Source organism: Cornus florida, unplaced genomic scaffold (genome assembly GCF_030987335.1).
Source record: "Cornus florida cultivar Cherokee Brave unplaced genomic scaffold, ASM3098733v1 CherokeeBrave_3.0.0_Hap2_Chr04, whole genome shotgun sequence".
In the NCBI taxonomy this organism is placed as follows: domain Eukaryota; kingdom Viridiplantae; phylum Streptophyta; class Magnoliopsida; order Cornales; family Cornaceae; genus Cornus; species Cornus florida.
This window is the reverse complement of record NW_026775574.1, coordinates 92,533,164-92,547,422: the sequence shown is the minus strand read 5'-3', so window position 1 is coordinate 92,547,422 and position 14,259 is coordinate 92,533,164. Positions and strand designations below refer to the sequence as shown.

Sequence of the window (14,259 nt, the reverse complement as noted above, 5' to 3'; positions counted from 1 at the left end):
GGCTATATATATATATATATATATTATTTAATTTTCCTCCATAATCGAATAGACTAGCTACTATGGTAGGTTTATTGTTGTAGCTATGTATGGAATAATTTGGGATGAAAATATTCTATTAAAAAAAATTGCTGTTTCCATTCAATAATATGTCATGGGAGCAGTTAATCCCATTTCGAAAAAAATTTCTAACATAAAGAAAGGGATCTATTTTTGCATTTTGGAGTATAAATATGATAAAGGCTTTTGTTTTTTTATTTTTTATAAACACCTATTCTAGTGTAATAAATCTTAGTCTTCTCAATCCTAAATCATACCATCTTTCTCAACAGGTGTCGCTCTTATATTCCGAACGTTCTCACTCTCCGTGCACGTTCTCGATCAAATTCTCATTACTTATGACTTAATTATGTCACTCTCGCACTCCACCTCTCGAATTCGCTCTCACTCCCGCTCTCTGTGACTTAAGTGACTTAAATTCCACCTATGTGAAACCTAAACTTAAATGATAAACATGGTTTACGGTCAATTCCGTGCATTCAAAATTTGCAAACCATCATCAGGTCCAAAATGACTTTTGTTTTTTTATGCGAGAATCCGTTCATAAACTTATAAACTATCATTTCCCCTTATATTGTCACAGATTGCCAAACAAAGATGAAAGTTGAATAACTTAAACAAGCAGAGGAGAAAAGGGAGAGGACGAAGACAGAAATTGCTCAGATAGCAAGAAAAAGAAAAGAAAAAAATTGAACTTTTAACTTAGAATACATAATATATTTCTGCAAAATTGTTTCTCATCACACAAACTAAATGATGAGAAGCTGTCTACCTATACTTCTTGGCCTTGGCCAACTTTTTCTTCTTTTTCTTCACAGCCTTCGGTACTTTAGTCTTCCGGGCTTCCCTCTTCTCTTCTTTGACTTTCTTTTTGTTCTCTTTCCTAACGGCTTTCTTATCAATCGGAGACTCTGTCTCCTCCTCATATGCAGACCCCCGCCCTTCCGAGTCACTGGAGTTCTCTTCATCATCATCTTCATCTGTTCCGGATTCTGATTCGCTATCATGCAGATTAGGATGCGTAGCAGGCCGAGCAGTGGACTCTAGTTTCAGGTTCTCTTCCTTCAGATGTGCCGCCTCTATTGCTGGAGGATGCGCAGTGGAAAGAGCATGTTTGAGCCCTGTAATCGTCTGATAGTATATATCTCCGGTATCCAGGCCACTAGTAATGCGATCTATATCCGCCTCAGCATTCTTCACATTTACTAGTGTCTTTGGTATGAATGCCTAAAAAAAATACAAGACAAAAATATATTAACCGATGTCACATTTGAGTAAATTATAAGGTAAATCTCAAACACACACGTCACTAGTAATCCGATTTTTTATTTTTGTGGCCAATAATTTACCAAATCAAACCAGAATCGGGCCAAAGAAAAAGCCCCAGTCCCCCAGTAGGCAGCAAATAAGACTCCCCTAAAAAACCCTTTTTTAAATATTCAAAATAGAATATTAGTCTAGAAAATTTTGGAAAAGAAAAAAAAAAATTAACAAGATAACACTAATTTTGATATTGTGGCCCCAATTTTGTTTTGGGTTCCAACCCGGTTGACCAGAAAAGTGAGCTTTGTGTGGGCCCAAGCATTCAAGATTGTCCAAGACAAACCCAGTGCTAAGTTTTAAGAACAAGAAAAAAAATTCTAAATGACAAATGAAAGATAACCTAACATTCCTAACAGCATTTACACTTCAGTCTTGCATCCACCATTACATGATTTAACAAATATAATAAACACCATATATATAATGCATTCAGTAGTATTTTTCCCTAAATACGGTGCCATAATCCATAATTCAAACATTTGAAAGTTGCAAAATCAACACCTCACCACAAATTCACATGCAAACACTTGAATTAGAAACATTGATTATAGTTTTAAAAGGGGTCAGATATAGCTTGCTAGGCTGCATTTCCATCAATAACTGCTAATACAAACTGCTCAGAGCCCAGTGCGAATATCATCATTCACTATATATCAATAATAGTATAACTCAAATAATAGAACAATATATGTGGAGATGAGAAAGCATTAACCTACGTAGATCTGGGTTAAGGGTAATTCCAACTTTGGGCTTGTCTAGAAATATGTAAACATGCTAAAATTGAAATGGCCAATGAGAAAGCCCTCAGATCTCACAGCTTTTGAAGCTAATGGCATTCATCAAAAGCCTTCACCCCACCACCGTGAAAAAATAATAATAATAATAATAAACAAATAAAGGGTAAATTCCATTGACATCCCCAGAGGTGGCGGCGGTGGCGGTGGTGGCAGCAGTGGAGGCTACTGATGGATGGAAACCATTTAAATGTTGAGATTTTCCATCATAGGGCAATCAATGGAGAGAGCATGCTTAATAATTTCAACTCACATGTATATAAATAAATAAATATATATATATATATATATATACACACACAAACAAAGACATGTAAATATATAGGAGAGAGATAGAGAGAATTGTAAAGAGAAATTTTTTGGAACCGCTTATTCGCTCGCGGGTCGTGAACCCTGTTTGGTACTCTCTTATAGCCCGGCATACAAGGGCATTTAGGGCTTGGAGTGAGATAACAAGAGACTGAAGATCACAGGAAAGAGTGAGAGTGAAAGCTAGGGGTTTGGGGGCTGAAACTTTTAATCTCCTATTTTTCGCATAATGAAACCTTTTGATGGATCTTCACTGTGGATGTAGGCACAACTTATTTCGTACCACCTAAATATTTGTGTTCTTTGTGTGTAGAGTGTTCACTTTTCTGTCGTGTTTCATGATTTGTTCTTGGTTTGTTGTGTTTGTCGTAACACTAATGTATTGGTTACCTGTACAAATACAGAGTCTGCAATTTCGTCCTCTGCAGAAATCATGTCTCCTCTGGCCAAAATTTTTTGCTGAACCTGGAATGAATTGATAAAAAGGAGTTACAAACTGCAAATTTCCAATGAAGATAACGAGAAAGTTCTTTAGGGAAAATAGGCAGCATAAAAAGAGTATCATACCTCCTCCAAATAATTGTCTATTGATTCATCAGTAATAGAAGGATCAACTATGAAATCAAACAATTCTCGAATTGTCATAACAGCTACACCATGTCTTTTGAAAAAATCCTGCATGATCCACACACACACACATTAACTCATAGCCTTGATTACATGAAACTTTTTCTTTATTCAATTCAACATTATAATCATGACTTCTCACGGAAACAACTTACAGAGACATGAACACAATCTTCACGAAGGAAATCAAGTGCATGAGGATGGTCAAGATCAACTGATTGGGAGACATCGATAATATACAAGTGCCCCTGCCAAATAGGAGTATTTATGATTTACATATAATGAGAAGTGCAACTGTCACTCTGGAAAACTATAAATACTCACCTCAAAATAAAGTATGTTATATTCACTGAGGTCTCCATGCACAAGCTTGCACTTCTGATACAATGTTCTCATCGCCATAATCATCTGACAGAGATACCAAACAGTTAATAAACCATCATTGAAGTAAACAGGATAAAACAACCATCTGACAGACTTGCCCTTTTTGCAAGTCTGAACGGCATGACAACAAGGTGCATCCATTGTAATTAAGCAGGCCAGCATTTTACTGCAAGAACTGGAGATGTGATTTCATAATTAAATAACTGTGAAGGACCATCCTTTGTTGCATGGACACTTCAAAACAAATGTTATTACCCACATCAAAGACGAGAAATATGGATATTGGTAAATGATACATGTTGACCACACTTCCAAACACCTCGTGATACCATCTTCATATGACCCTTAAATGAATAATGAGTGAAACAAAGATACGTGCTCAAAATGCTTTGAATGTTAGATGGACCAAAAACCTATTTACACCTAAATGCATACACAAGTCATGTAACACAGCTCTACCTTCCTCATCATCTAAAGAATGTGTCCACCTATATAATCAACATAACTATGTGCTCATAATGGTAATGATGATTGTAATGTTTAACTAACATTGGTATAGTTGATCTTGTTTCAGATCATCTTTCTGCTATTGTACTTTATTTTTTTGATTTGTATCAATAAAATCCACTCCATTTAGGAAAAAAAAAAAAAAAAAAAAAAAACATTGTTATTGTCATACTAGCATTAACTATAAAGCAAAACCATGCTTGACTTCAAGAGAAACCATGACCACAAAAAACGTTGGCAAACATTAAGCCGAGTGGCAATATGAGGATAGATGTGACGTAAAATTAATCCATCGATAAACTAGAGGTAGCAACAATTTAATGACAAGTAGTCTAAGAAGATAAAGCACTGGCAACAGACCAAATATATATGATTGAACCAATAAATAAGACCAATTAATTCAAGTCGGAAGTGATAAAGAAAAGGAATGCCAAAAGAGCATGGGTGAAGCAATTAGAATAGACATGGTAGTGTATGATGTATGATTTAATGTAATATATATATATAGCCCCAAAATAGAGTTGACCTGCAAAGAAGGATCTGCACAGCTGATCCACACCATAAAATCACAGAAGCACATAGATCAAGACACACCTTAACAAAACCTTCATGTGAAGAAGGATTTATGTAGTGAACCACAAGTGGTTAAAAAGTAAAGTTGCTAAAGTAACCAAAATTTAGTAATAGTATCTAGACACACCTCCACATAACCTTCTCGTAGCTTGTCAAGAGATAAAGCAGCATCCTTAAGTCGAGGTGCCGCCCAACCTGACGTGCCTGTAATTACATAAAACCAATAAGAAACTTCAACCACTTAAAAGTGTAATTATTTCATAAGAAACAAATCTACATACTGTTGTAACTATCCGCTTAATTTTTTTTTTTCTCAGATGATACTCACACACATGCCTCCACTGAGGCTCGAACCCCTGACCTCCCTTTGGGAAGTAGGGGACTGGTATCGCTACGTACCTGGCCTTTCGGTCACTATCCACTTTAAAATTGAGCAAAAGATGTAATTCATGGACTAAAGATGGGTACGGTTCAATCATCCTGAACTTGACTGAGAACTTCCTATTGGATCCCAATCCCAACCATTATATAGAATAATAACTGGGGCCTATATCTCATTGATGTTTTCCAAAATGACAACATAAAGCCTATACATCTAAATGGCAATATGAGTATGAAAATATAATACCTATGAACTCCATGACCAAAACGTGAAGCCTCAAAATAAGAGGAGTTGGGCACCTGATTCCTGCAGTCTTTAGCCTGCAGTTCACCACCATATCATTAATCAAATTATAGCAAAATCTTCATAGTTCATATAAATGTATATATATACTTTCTTTTTTTTTTTTTTGCAAGAACATAAAATTGATATTCTTCAATATAAGTAAAGTTTCAAAATTTGCAACCCTCTCATAATTGGGAAATATCTACTAAAAGTTTAAAACCTCTGTAATTTCTCTTCTCTACAATGACTCAAATCACTACAAATAACTAAATTACAGTTTATTTTTTATTATTATTTAAAAAATAAATAAAAAGAGCTCCTTTAGTACCACCACTAGGAGAAGCAATCAAGATGAAACACAAGCCCAAGAAAAGACCATCATATGTCATATGGCATCTACCATATCTAACACATTCGATGCTAGAGCATTACACCTGCCATGTTCACAAATTATAAATTAAATCATATAATTTGTTATCTCAAATACTCACTTCACCAACTAAGTGTCTGACAAAACTTAGAATGACAGTCCACAAGTCTGATTATTCATCATGTAGCCACTACAATCTGGATTCTTTTAACATTAGTTCCATGAACTTACCGTAACAAAAATATTAAAATCCGCCCATTACATAAACCTCTTGATTTTAGTTATTACAGTCAAAAGGTCTACAAAATAGTTAGTTAATAGCAAGCATCAAGTGGCGAAAAAAAGAAGAAGCAAGCATCAAGTGACGAAAAAAAGAAGGAAACAGCCCTTCACATAGAGACAGAGTGAGAAGGCCCAATTTATATATAAGCAGAACTACCCCCCACCCCCCCCCCCCCCCCCCCCCCCCCCACACACACACACACACACACACAAAACAACACACACTTTCTCGTCCTTCAGTTGCATCCTGATATGAGTTTCTCTCATACTGTATGTTGCATCTAAATTTTTTTTCAAGGCTATTACTTTAATCAACGATCATATAGTTCATACATATACATCAGTATATTCTAGGGTTTGTTTCAAACCTGATGCATTACCCTCACTATTTCTTCCAAAATTTCAAATTAGAACAAAGGAGGCAGGTCGGGACAGGGCGGAGACACGGTTTGAGTTTCAATTTTGTGCGGGGATGGGATTTAGAGGAAAAACTCGTCCAGGGTTCAGAACGGGGATGGTATTCGGGATTGATAAACGGGGCGGGTAGGGTTCTCGAAAACCCATCCCAAACCCACCCTGTTGCCACGTGTGGGTGGGGGTGAAGGAAAATGGTTTACAATATGATTAAGAAACAATAAGTTCCTTATCGACACAATTGGAAATTTTACAAAAACTTTGAAATTCCATTCGCGTAGAAAAAAAAAAAAAAAAGATTAATTTTTCACCAGCGCAGTCATGGTCCAATAAAATTTTCTTGTCATCAAAGGTAACAAGGAAACATGAATTTAAAAATGAACATAAGTTTTCTTACCTCATAAGATTCCTCATTTCTTTCTCAGCCCATGTTTTAACCATCTTCCTGGGATTGTGCTTGCAGTATCCATATCTGAAACGGTAATCACCTTGTACATACCGATCTCTATCCCTGAAAGTTGTTAGCAACAAAAGATAAATAACATCAGGCATTGGTATTATATACTTCCTTAAAAATGGAACTCAGGTGCAAACTAGAGTTTTGAACAACAATAATAATACAAAAGGATATGGCATTTAAGAAGCATAAGTTTGAAAACAACAGTGCATAAGATAGACATATAAATACACATGACAATGATATTTAGCAGTGATGACCATTGTAATCGATCAGTATGCATCTACTTTCCTTTTAAAGGAGCCCGCCCTAAAAGGGATTGGAAGACAACTGACAAAAAAACTTATACATCAACTCAAATGAACCATGCCACTAATCTCTTGGCAAACTGATATATTTCTAGGGTATCGAGGTAGCAAGGTCCAAGGAAGAATTTCTCTTTCTCAAATGAACCATGCTGCTAATCTCTTAAGGGAGATAGGCCTCATGAGGATTAAGCCTGTTGACACAACATATTCAAATGAAAATTTTGACATAGATAAAGGTCAGTAATTTGATGATACAGGAGGTATAGTGGAAAAGCTTAAATTCTTTACTGTCACAAAATGACATCTGCTTTGCTATTGAAGTTGTTAGTCAGTTTATGCACAACCCTATATAAAAGCATTGGGAGGTCATGTGTCGCATTGTGAAATATCGTTGAAAGAGCTCCAGTCACGGGTCTATTATTTGACATTGTTGGGTTTTCTGACAGGAAATACATTGATACAAAGTCAATTTGTAGTCTTTGTACTCTGATTGCTTCCACCCTAGTTATATACAGAAGTAAGAATTAGAATATTGTGACTAGATGACTAGAGGGCCAGCTCGACCTTTGAATAAGTTAATGTGGCCGCCTTAGACCCCCAGTGAAAACAAGTTAATCAGTATTAACTTGTTCTTGGCATTACAACAAGTTAATTGTGAGCAATCAGATGTTTAAGGGAAGATAATTATTTGTTATTGGGAATACAAGCATTTTAGTTCCAAAAGGTATGGATGCATTAATATAGATTACATGCTTACTGTTAGCATATATGATACCACGATTTATGGTACCATAAATCGTGGTATCATATATGCTAACACTTACATCTAATCCATACCTCATTCTTGGTATTACAGCAATATATTGTGAGTAGTTAAATCTAAATGAAGATGACTATTAGACATTGGCACAACCAACATAATTTTCTCCAGAAATTATGATGCATAGACTATGATTCCATCCAGTCATTGCAACAAGATAAAGGGTCACTCAACATACTTGAATACAAGTACAGAAGTTTTGTACACTTTGATCGCCAGTTCCTGCCCATCAGACTTTGTAGCATGATAAACATTTGCCTGTTCCAAAAATAATAATAATAATAATAATATTAATGAAAACCAAAGGAAAGGTCACCCATGAATGAAAAATTCCCTAAATTACTGTCAAGGTATTGAATATTAAATATGGTGATTCAAGAAAAATAACAGCTTGAAGGTAGTTACATACTTCTTTCCCAGTTGAAATGCAGCCATTGATATCATGAAATACACCCCGATTCAGCATTTTGAATAAAACCATGCGAGTCCTAGGATCAATTGCCTGAAAATCAAGACAAGATTTTTCAATGCAAAATCAAGAGGTCCTTGGATGTGGGATGCAGTGATGTCATAGGATTCATAGAGATTTCAAAAGCAAATAGTTAGATGATCCTAAGAGTATGTGCGTGAACAATAAACTGTGCTCCACATAAAAGGCATGTGTGCAACCCATGTAGGTGCGAAGACACGCAAATGCATGCAAAGGATCTGATCCCGAAATTTAACCATATGCCAAATCTTTACACGAAAAGGTTAATCAAAAGTTTTACCTAGAAGTCTGGATTACATAAAGAGTAACTCATCATGAATCCAAAATACAAATAAAACATTTATAAAATGAAATTACAATAGATGCATCACAAAATATCACTTTTGTCACAAAAAAATTGGATAAAACTGATAAACAAAATTAGTGTAAGCAAGATACAACTAATAATTATATACACATCCACAAAAAATAAAATAAAATAAAATAAAATAAAATAAAAAAATGGTATTAATTTTTTAAGAAAATGCATATTGAGATAACAGGATATAATGAAATTAAAAACAAGGAGTTAATGTTTACTACAATTCACCTGCTCAACAGTAGCACGATCTGCCTTTTCAGTTGTTTTAGTTTTACCAATGGCCATTTCTCGAACACTTCCACGAATTGCAGTTGTCACGGAGTTTGACATGCCAACATTGAATCTTCCCTCCCATTCCTGCACAATCAACAAATTGTAAGAAGAAATAAAACATAGAAGAACATGCATGCATTAATGACACCGCCCAAATCTATTTCATACTTGTGTCCATCATCCTGGGAACAACATTATCAACTAACAAAAATTAAAATAACCACAGGAAGTAATAGAAGAATAGACATCATAATAGACATTTTAAAGCATGTCTCTACACTCTTGTCTCACTAAAATTTCACAAAGCCAAATTTACCATTTCCATATACATTTTCTACACCAAAATAAAAAAAGGATATAACATATTCAACTAAATATCAGAATCCAATGTTTCCAATATGTATCCTCGATGGCATTTTACATTGCCTGACTAAATAAGCATAACTACCTTGAAAAACAAAGTTCACCAAGGAACTCGGAGAGAGGCTCGGTATTAAGTTTATGAAAATTCAGTGTTCACACCTACCATTGGGTTTCTAAGAGAAGGGGAAAAAAAGGTTCAATAACATTCTTTTTCCCAGTAGCAAGACCATTACTAAAACATTAAAACCCACCACAAGGCCAGACACTCAAAGCCCAACTACAAGGATGTTTCTATTTTATCAGGTAAAAAGTAATAAGAACTTGAAGATTCAATATATTGGATCCATTTTGTTTACTCTTAAATTTCAACAGCAAACAAACAAAAACAGAGAGCAGACTAAAATAAAGTAAAAGCAAATATAAGTATACCTCTAAAGGAGAAGCTCTGATGTGGTTGGAGTACTTCTGATTCCTGTTCGAGAGAGGTTGGAGTGAAGACGTATTAGGACGAGAATGAAGCCCTCCATGAGCATTGGGACGCCTTGCATGGAGCGTAAAAGCTCCATCTACAGTATTAGTGTCGTCCTTCGCATCTAAATAGTCCAAAGCATCCCCGACTTCAGAGTCTGACGACCATGAAAGCTCCTCCTCTTCTTCTTCATCTTCAACTTCTTCTTCTACCAGTCGATCTCCTTCCTCAGGTTTTTCTACAGTAATTGACATCCCTATTGTTGCCACAAAACTAACTTCCCATTATGTTTTCCCCAAAATTTAATTCCTCCATTGTTTCAATGGAAAATTTTGCCAATAAAGCTTATATATTTAGCTTTAGTAAAACAAAATTAATATACAGAGAGCAAAAGAAACTTAATTAGGAAACTTTTTACCATATTCCCATTCAAAATTAGGGAAACAAATGGCAAAGAACAAAGTCCCAATCAAAAGCATGAAAATTTTACTAAATTAAAAAAGCAAACATCACAAAACCCTAAAAAATAGCATAAAACCTCAATGCACTGCTTCAGTATTTCACAGACTAACAGAGAGAACAAGAAAACAAACAATAATGACATACAGAAAGAAAAACACTAGAGATTAAGAATGGAAAATAAATTAATACATCATTTACGACAGAAACTAAACGAATCCCTAAGCCAAATGAAAAATTATGCAAAATTACCTGATCTGACGATTAGGATTTCGAGTTGAGAAAGTGATGCATGACGGTGAGCGGATTGTGGGAGCATCCGGCTCCTGTACAACGGTGTATGGTCGGAAAGGGAAGTTAGAAGAGAGAGAGTGAACTTGGTGGTAGCTGCAGCTCCACAGCTGGTCGCGGCGGATGTTAGGTGGCGAAAGAGGAGCGAGAGTGAGGTATTATTTTTCAAAGCATTAAAACTTAAAACCTTGATTGAAATTTATTCATTATAAAAAAATATGGGTTGTGTGAAAATCAAAAAATAAATAAATAAATAACGACAGTACTTAGGTCCTCACTAGTGAGGATTTACGCTATCCTCGCCACATATGCAGGGTCGGCCCTGAGATTTCAAATATTTTGAAAGGCCCTAGGCGAACTTTCATGTGAGGCCCTAAAGTTTCACACGCGCAAAACAAGATGGTGAGTTAGTTGCTCATATTCTCATGCATTGTCCTATGGCAAGGGATTGTTGGAATCTTATCTTTTGTCTGTTTGGTATGCATTGGGTTATGCCTCATTATCCTAAGGATTTGATTCGTATTTCGAGAGGATGCCGTGTGAATAGTGTTGTTCGCGATTCTTGGAGAGTTGTACCACATTGTTTTTGGTGGTGCATATGAAAGGAGAAGAATAGTAGAATGTTCGAAGGGGAAGAATCGTCCACGGCGATTCTGAAACTTCACATCATCCGCTCTCTTTTCAGTTATGTGAAGAGGAAGTCCTGTTCCTCTCCCGATGATTTAATTATTTTTTTGGCTTCTTTGGGGCCTTAAACCCCGGTTCTACTTTTGTATAAGGGATGTGTTCCCGTCTTGAACGCCTTTTTTATTCAATTATTACTTATAAAAATAAAAAAAAAAGTTTCACACACGCAAAAAAATTATAAAAGTGCGGAATTTTCACACGATGTCTTCAAATTTTATAGCTAATATAATTATGCGTCTGTGCATTGTGCATAAGACAACTAACTAATAACTACAAATTTATCACCACCAACAAATAATTGTGCGCCTGTACAATATGCATAAGACAACCAACTAAAAACTATAATTCTATCACCACCAATAAATAATTGTGGGTCTGTGCAGTGTGCTTAAGACAACTAACTAAAAACTAAAAAATTTTATCACCACCAATAAATAATTGTGCACCTGTGCAGTTTGCATAAGACAACTAACTAATAATTATAAATCTATCACCATCAATAAATAATTATGCGCATGTGCAGTGTGCATAAGACAGGTAATTAATAACAAGAAATCAACGGCACAAAAAATGTATAAGAATGCAGAATTTTCATTAATATGAGATGATAAGAACATAAAATATATTAATGTTGAAAACACGCAAAAGAAAATCCGGTCTTGGTGCTTTAAAAAGGGCACGATCCAGTTTACGTCAAAAAAATTAAAAGGAAATATTCAACACAACTTAGTCACAAAAATCAAAATTCAACTTTATATCAAAGTAAATGTTCTAGGCAAATAACCTCACGAGATCCTAAGAAGAGTGTCCTCAATATGCAATGATTTGATTCAAGTTCAAAGCAAATAACCTCACGAGATCCTAAGAAGAGTGTCCTGCTAGCATGTGAAAGAATATCACAATTAACATAAAACAGATGGAGAATCAAAGCCGTTCATACAATAAATATAATATAAAAAAAAATGTAAAATCAAGCAGTTTGGTCGAATGATCTCCTGGCTGGAGTTTTCAGTGGAGCTTTGTGTGTGTTTTGTGTGTTTTTTTTTGGGAGCCAATTACCCCTTTCTTGATTTCAGGATGAGGAATCAACTTTAGTAGCAGTGATTGATTGATCATTGCTACAGAAGACCTGTGCAAATTAATAGAAAAACCCATTAACTTTTGTTTTGTTAAAGCCTGCTCTTGATTTCCATGTGTGTGTACATTCTGATGGCATGTGCTTTGAGCCTTTGACAGTATTATTAACTGAAATTCTAGCTGAGCCAACTTCAAATAACATCAATAATGGTGGTATGTATCTTCATATAAAAATAAAAATAAAAATAAAAAAACCCTTAATTTGGCACTTTTAAGTATGAGCATAATTTAGAGATCGAAAAAATTAATCCTCAACCCACTAGAAGGGATACTTAATTTTCGTAGGATTGAATGTGAAAATGCAAAAAATTATGAGGAAAAGGGGTATGGTTGCTGCTGTTGTGGGACTGGAGTGGACTTAGGGAGAGGAAAAAAAAAAAGAAAAAAAGATCGATTCATGCAAAAGGAGAGAGGAGAGAGAGAGGATGAACATACCTTGTCACGGTGTCACCTGAACCTGAGGCGATAGCGGAGGCTGCGTCCTGCGGAGTGTCGAAGCAGATTGTGTCGTCTAAAATTTGAGACTTGCCCTAACTATTTGTTTTTCCTTTTTTTTTCCTCCATCCCCTATGGGCCTCAAAATTTTGAGGCCCTCTAAAATCGGAGGCCCAAGTAGCCTTGGTAGCCTTGGGCCAAGGCCGGCCCTGGATTTAAGTCACATAGAAATTTTGAAAACGATTGAAGATTCTCCTTTGTATGCATCTCTCTAGTGGTGTTCGGTTATTTCTCATCTCTCTCTATTATTTCTTGTTCTCTTTGGACCTTTTTTTTTTTTTTTTTTCGGAGCATATATGAAAAGGGTACCAGTTTTACCCAGGAAAAGTGTTACAGTTTTAAAGTACTTTTATTTTTAGTTTTTGAACAATCATTCCTGAACCAATGTTATATTAGGGGTGCACACAGTTCTGGTTCTCACGGTTCCGGCCGGAAATGGAACCGGAACTGAATAGATTAAAACCGAACGGGAACCGAACGGTTCGGTTCCGGTTCAGTTCCATGAGAACCGTTGACCATGCGGCTGAAGCTTGAGAACACGAACAAGAACATCAGCGATGGTATGGGTTTTGATTTTTTGAACAATCAGATTCGTGTGGTTTTATGTTACTAGTACTTGTTATTAGTGTTCAACAATTTAAAGCAATAATTCAGGGAGTTCTGCACCAACATTCATCCCAATCAATTCATCACCCTTAAGCACTCTTTCATTAACAACGTGAGCAATTATCAAGAAGGAAGCCAATCACGGGCTTTATTGGGCCACCAAATCAACACTGATTCTTGTAGATTTTGTAAATTGCAGTTGGAGAGAGAGAGAGAGAACACTGATTCGTGTTGATTCTTGTAGATTTTGTAAATTGCAGTTGCAAAGAGAGAGAACACTGATTCTTGTAGATTTTGTAAATTGCAGTTGCAGAGGGAGAGAGAGGGGGTTGGGGGGGGGGGGGGGGGGGGCGTGTTGGTTTCAGATTTGTTGATTAGTCAGTATTCATGTGGCTGCTTGTAGGCTTTAGTTTAGAATGCTTAATTAATTAATTAATTAATTAATTATATATATATATATATATATATATATATATATACGTTTCCGGTTCTTACCAGTTCTCATGGGCTGAAACCGAAATCATATACTCACAGTTCCGAAATTAAGAACCGGGATCGGAACCAAAACCTTGAGAACCAAAAAAAACAATTCCGATTCTCACGATTCCGGTTCCACAATTCCGGTTCTTTTGTGCACCCTTATGTTATATAATATAAATGTTGCATGGCATTCTTTGTTGCGTGGCTTCGAACATTTCCTGGTTTCACAGTCCGATGTCTTGCGTCATGGTTT

The 14,259-nt window shown here is 35.8% G+C and overlaps 1 protein-coding gene and 1 non-coding gene across 8 annotated transcripts; both read right to left on the bottom strand.

Moving 5' to 3' along the window:
• Nucleotides 1-724: 724 nt before the first annotated feature.
• Nucleotides 725-12,953, bottom strand: LOC132303962 (uncharacterized). 7 transcript variants are annotated; one of them, XM_059801418.1, is made up of 15 exons: nt 12,861-12,948; nt 12,348-12,417; nt 12,073-12,163; nt 9,812-10,107; nt 8,975-9,103; nt 8,305-8,397; nt 8,074-8,153; nt 6,708-6,821; nt 5,206-5,279; nt 4,705-4,781; nt 3,438-3,521; nt 3,269-3,361; nt 3,054-3,161; nt 2,877-2,951; nt 725-1,287 (listed from the first exon to the last, which is right to left on the bottom strand). In XM_059801418.1, exons 4-15 carry the CDS (start codon nt 10,103-10,105, stop codon nt 829-831), a joined length of 1,680 nt encoding a protein of 559 aa, XP_059657401.1. In that variant the 5' UTR covers nt 10,106-10,107; nt 12,073-12,163; nt 12,348-12,417; nt 12,861-12,948; the 3' UTR covers nt 725-828. The 7 variants fall into 7 exon arrangements, with proteins under 7 accessions (XP_059657401.1, XP_059657402.1, XP_059657399.1 ...); XM_059801419.1 differs by lacking the exon at nt 12,348-12,417 and having other exon boundaries at nt 12,073-12,166; XM_059801416.1 differs by lacking the exon at nt 12,348-12,417.
• LOC132305994 (small nucleolar RNA snoR118) lies at nt 1,944-2,030 on the bottom strand. Its single transcript, XR_009481791.1, has one exon. It is a non-coding gene; the product is annotated as a small nucleolar RNA snoR118 (small nucleolar RNA).
• Nucleotides 12,954-14,259: the final 1,306 nt, after the last annotated feature.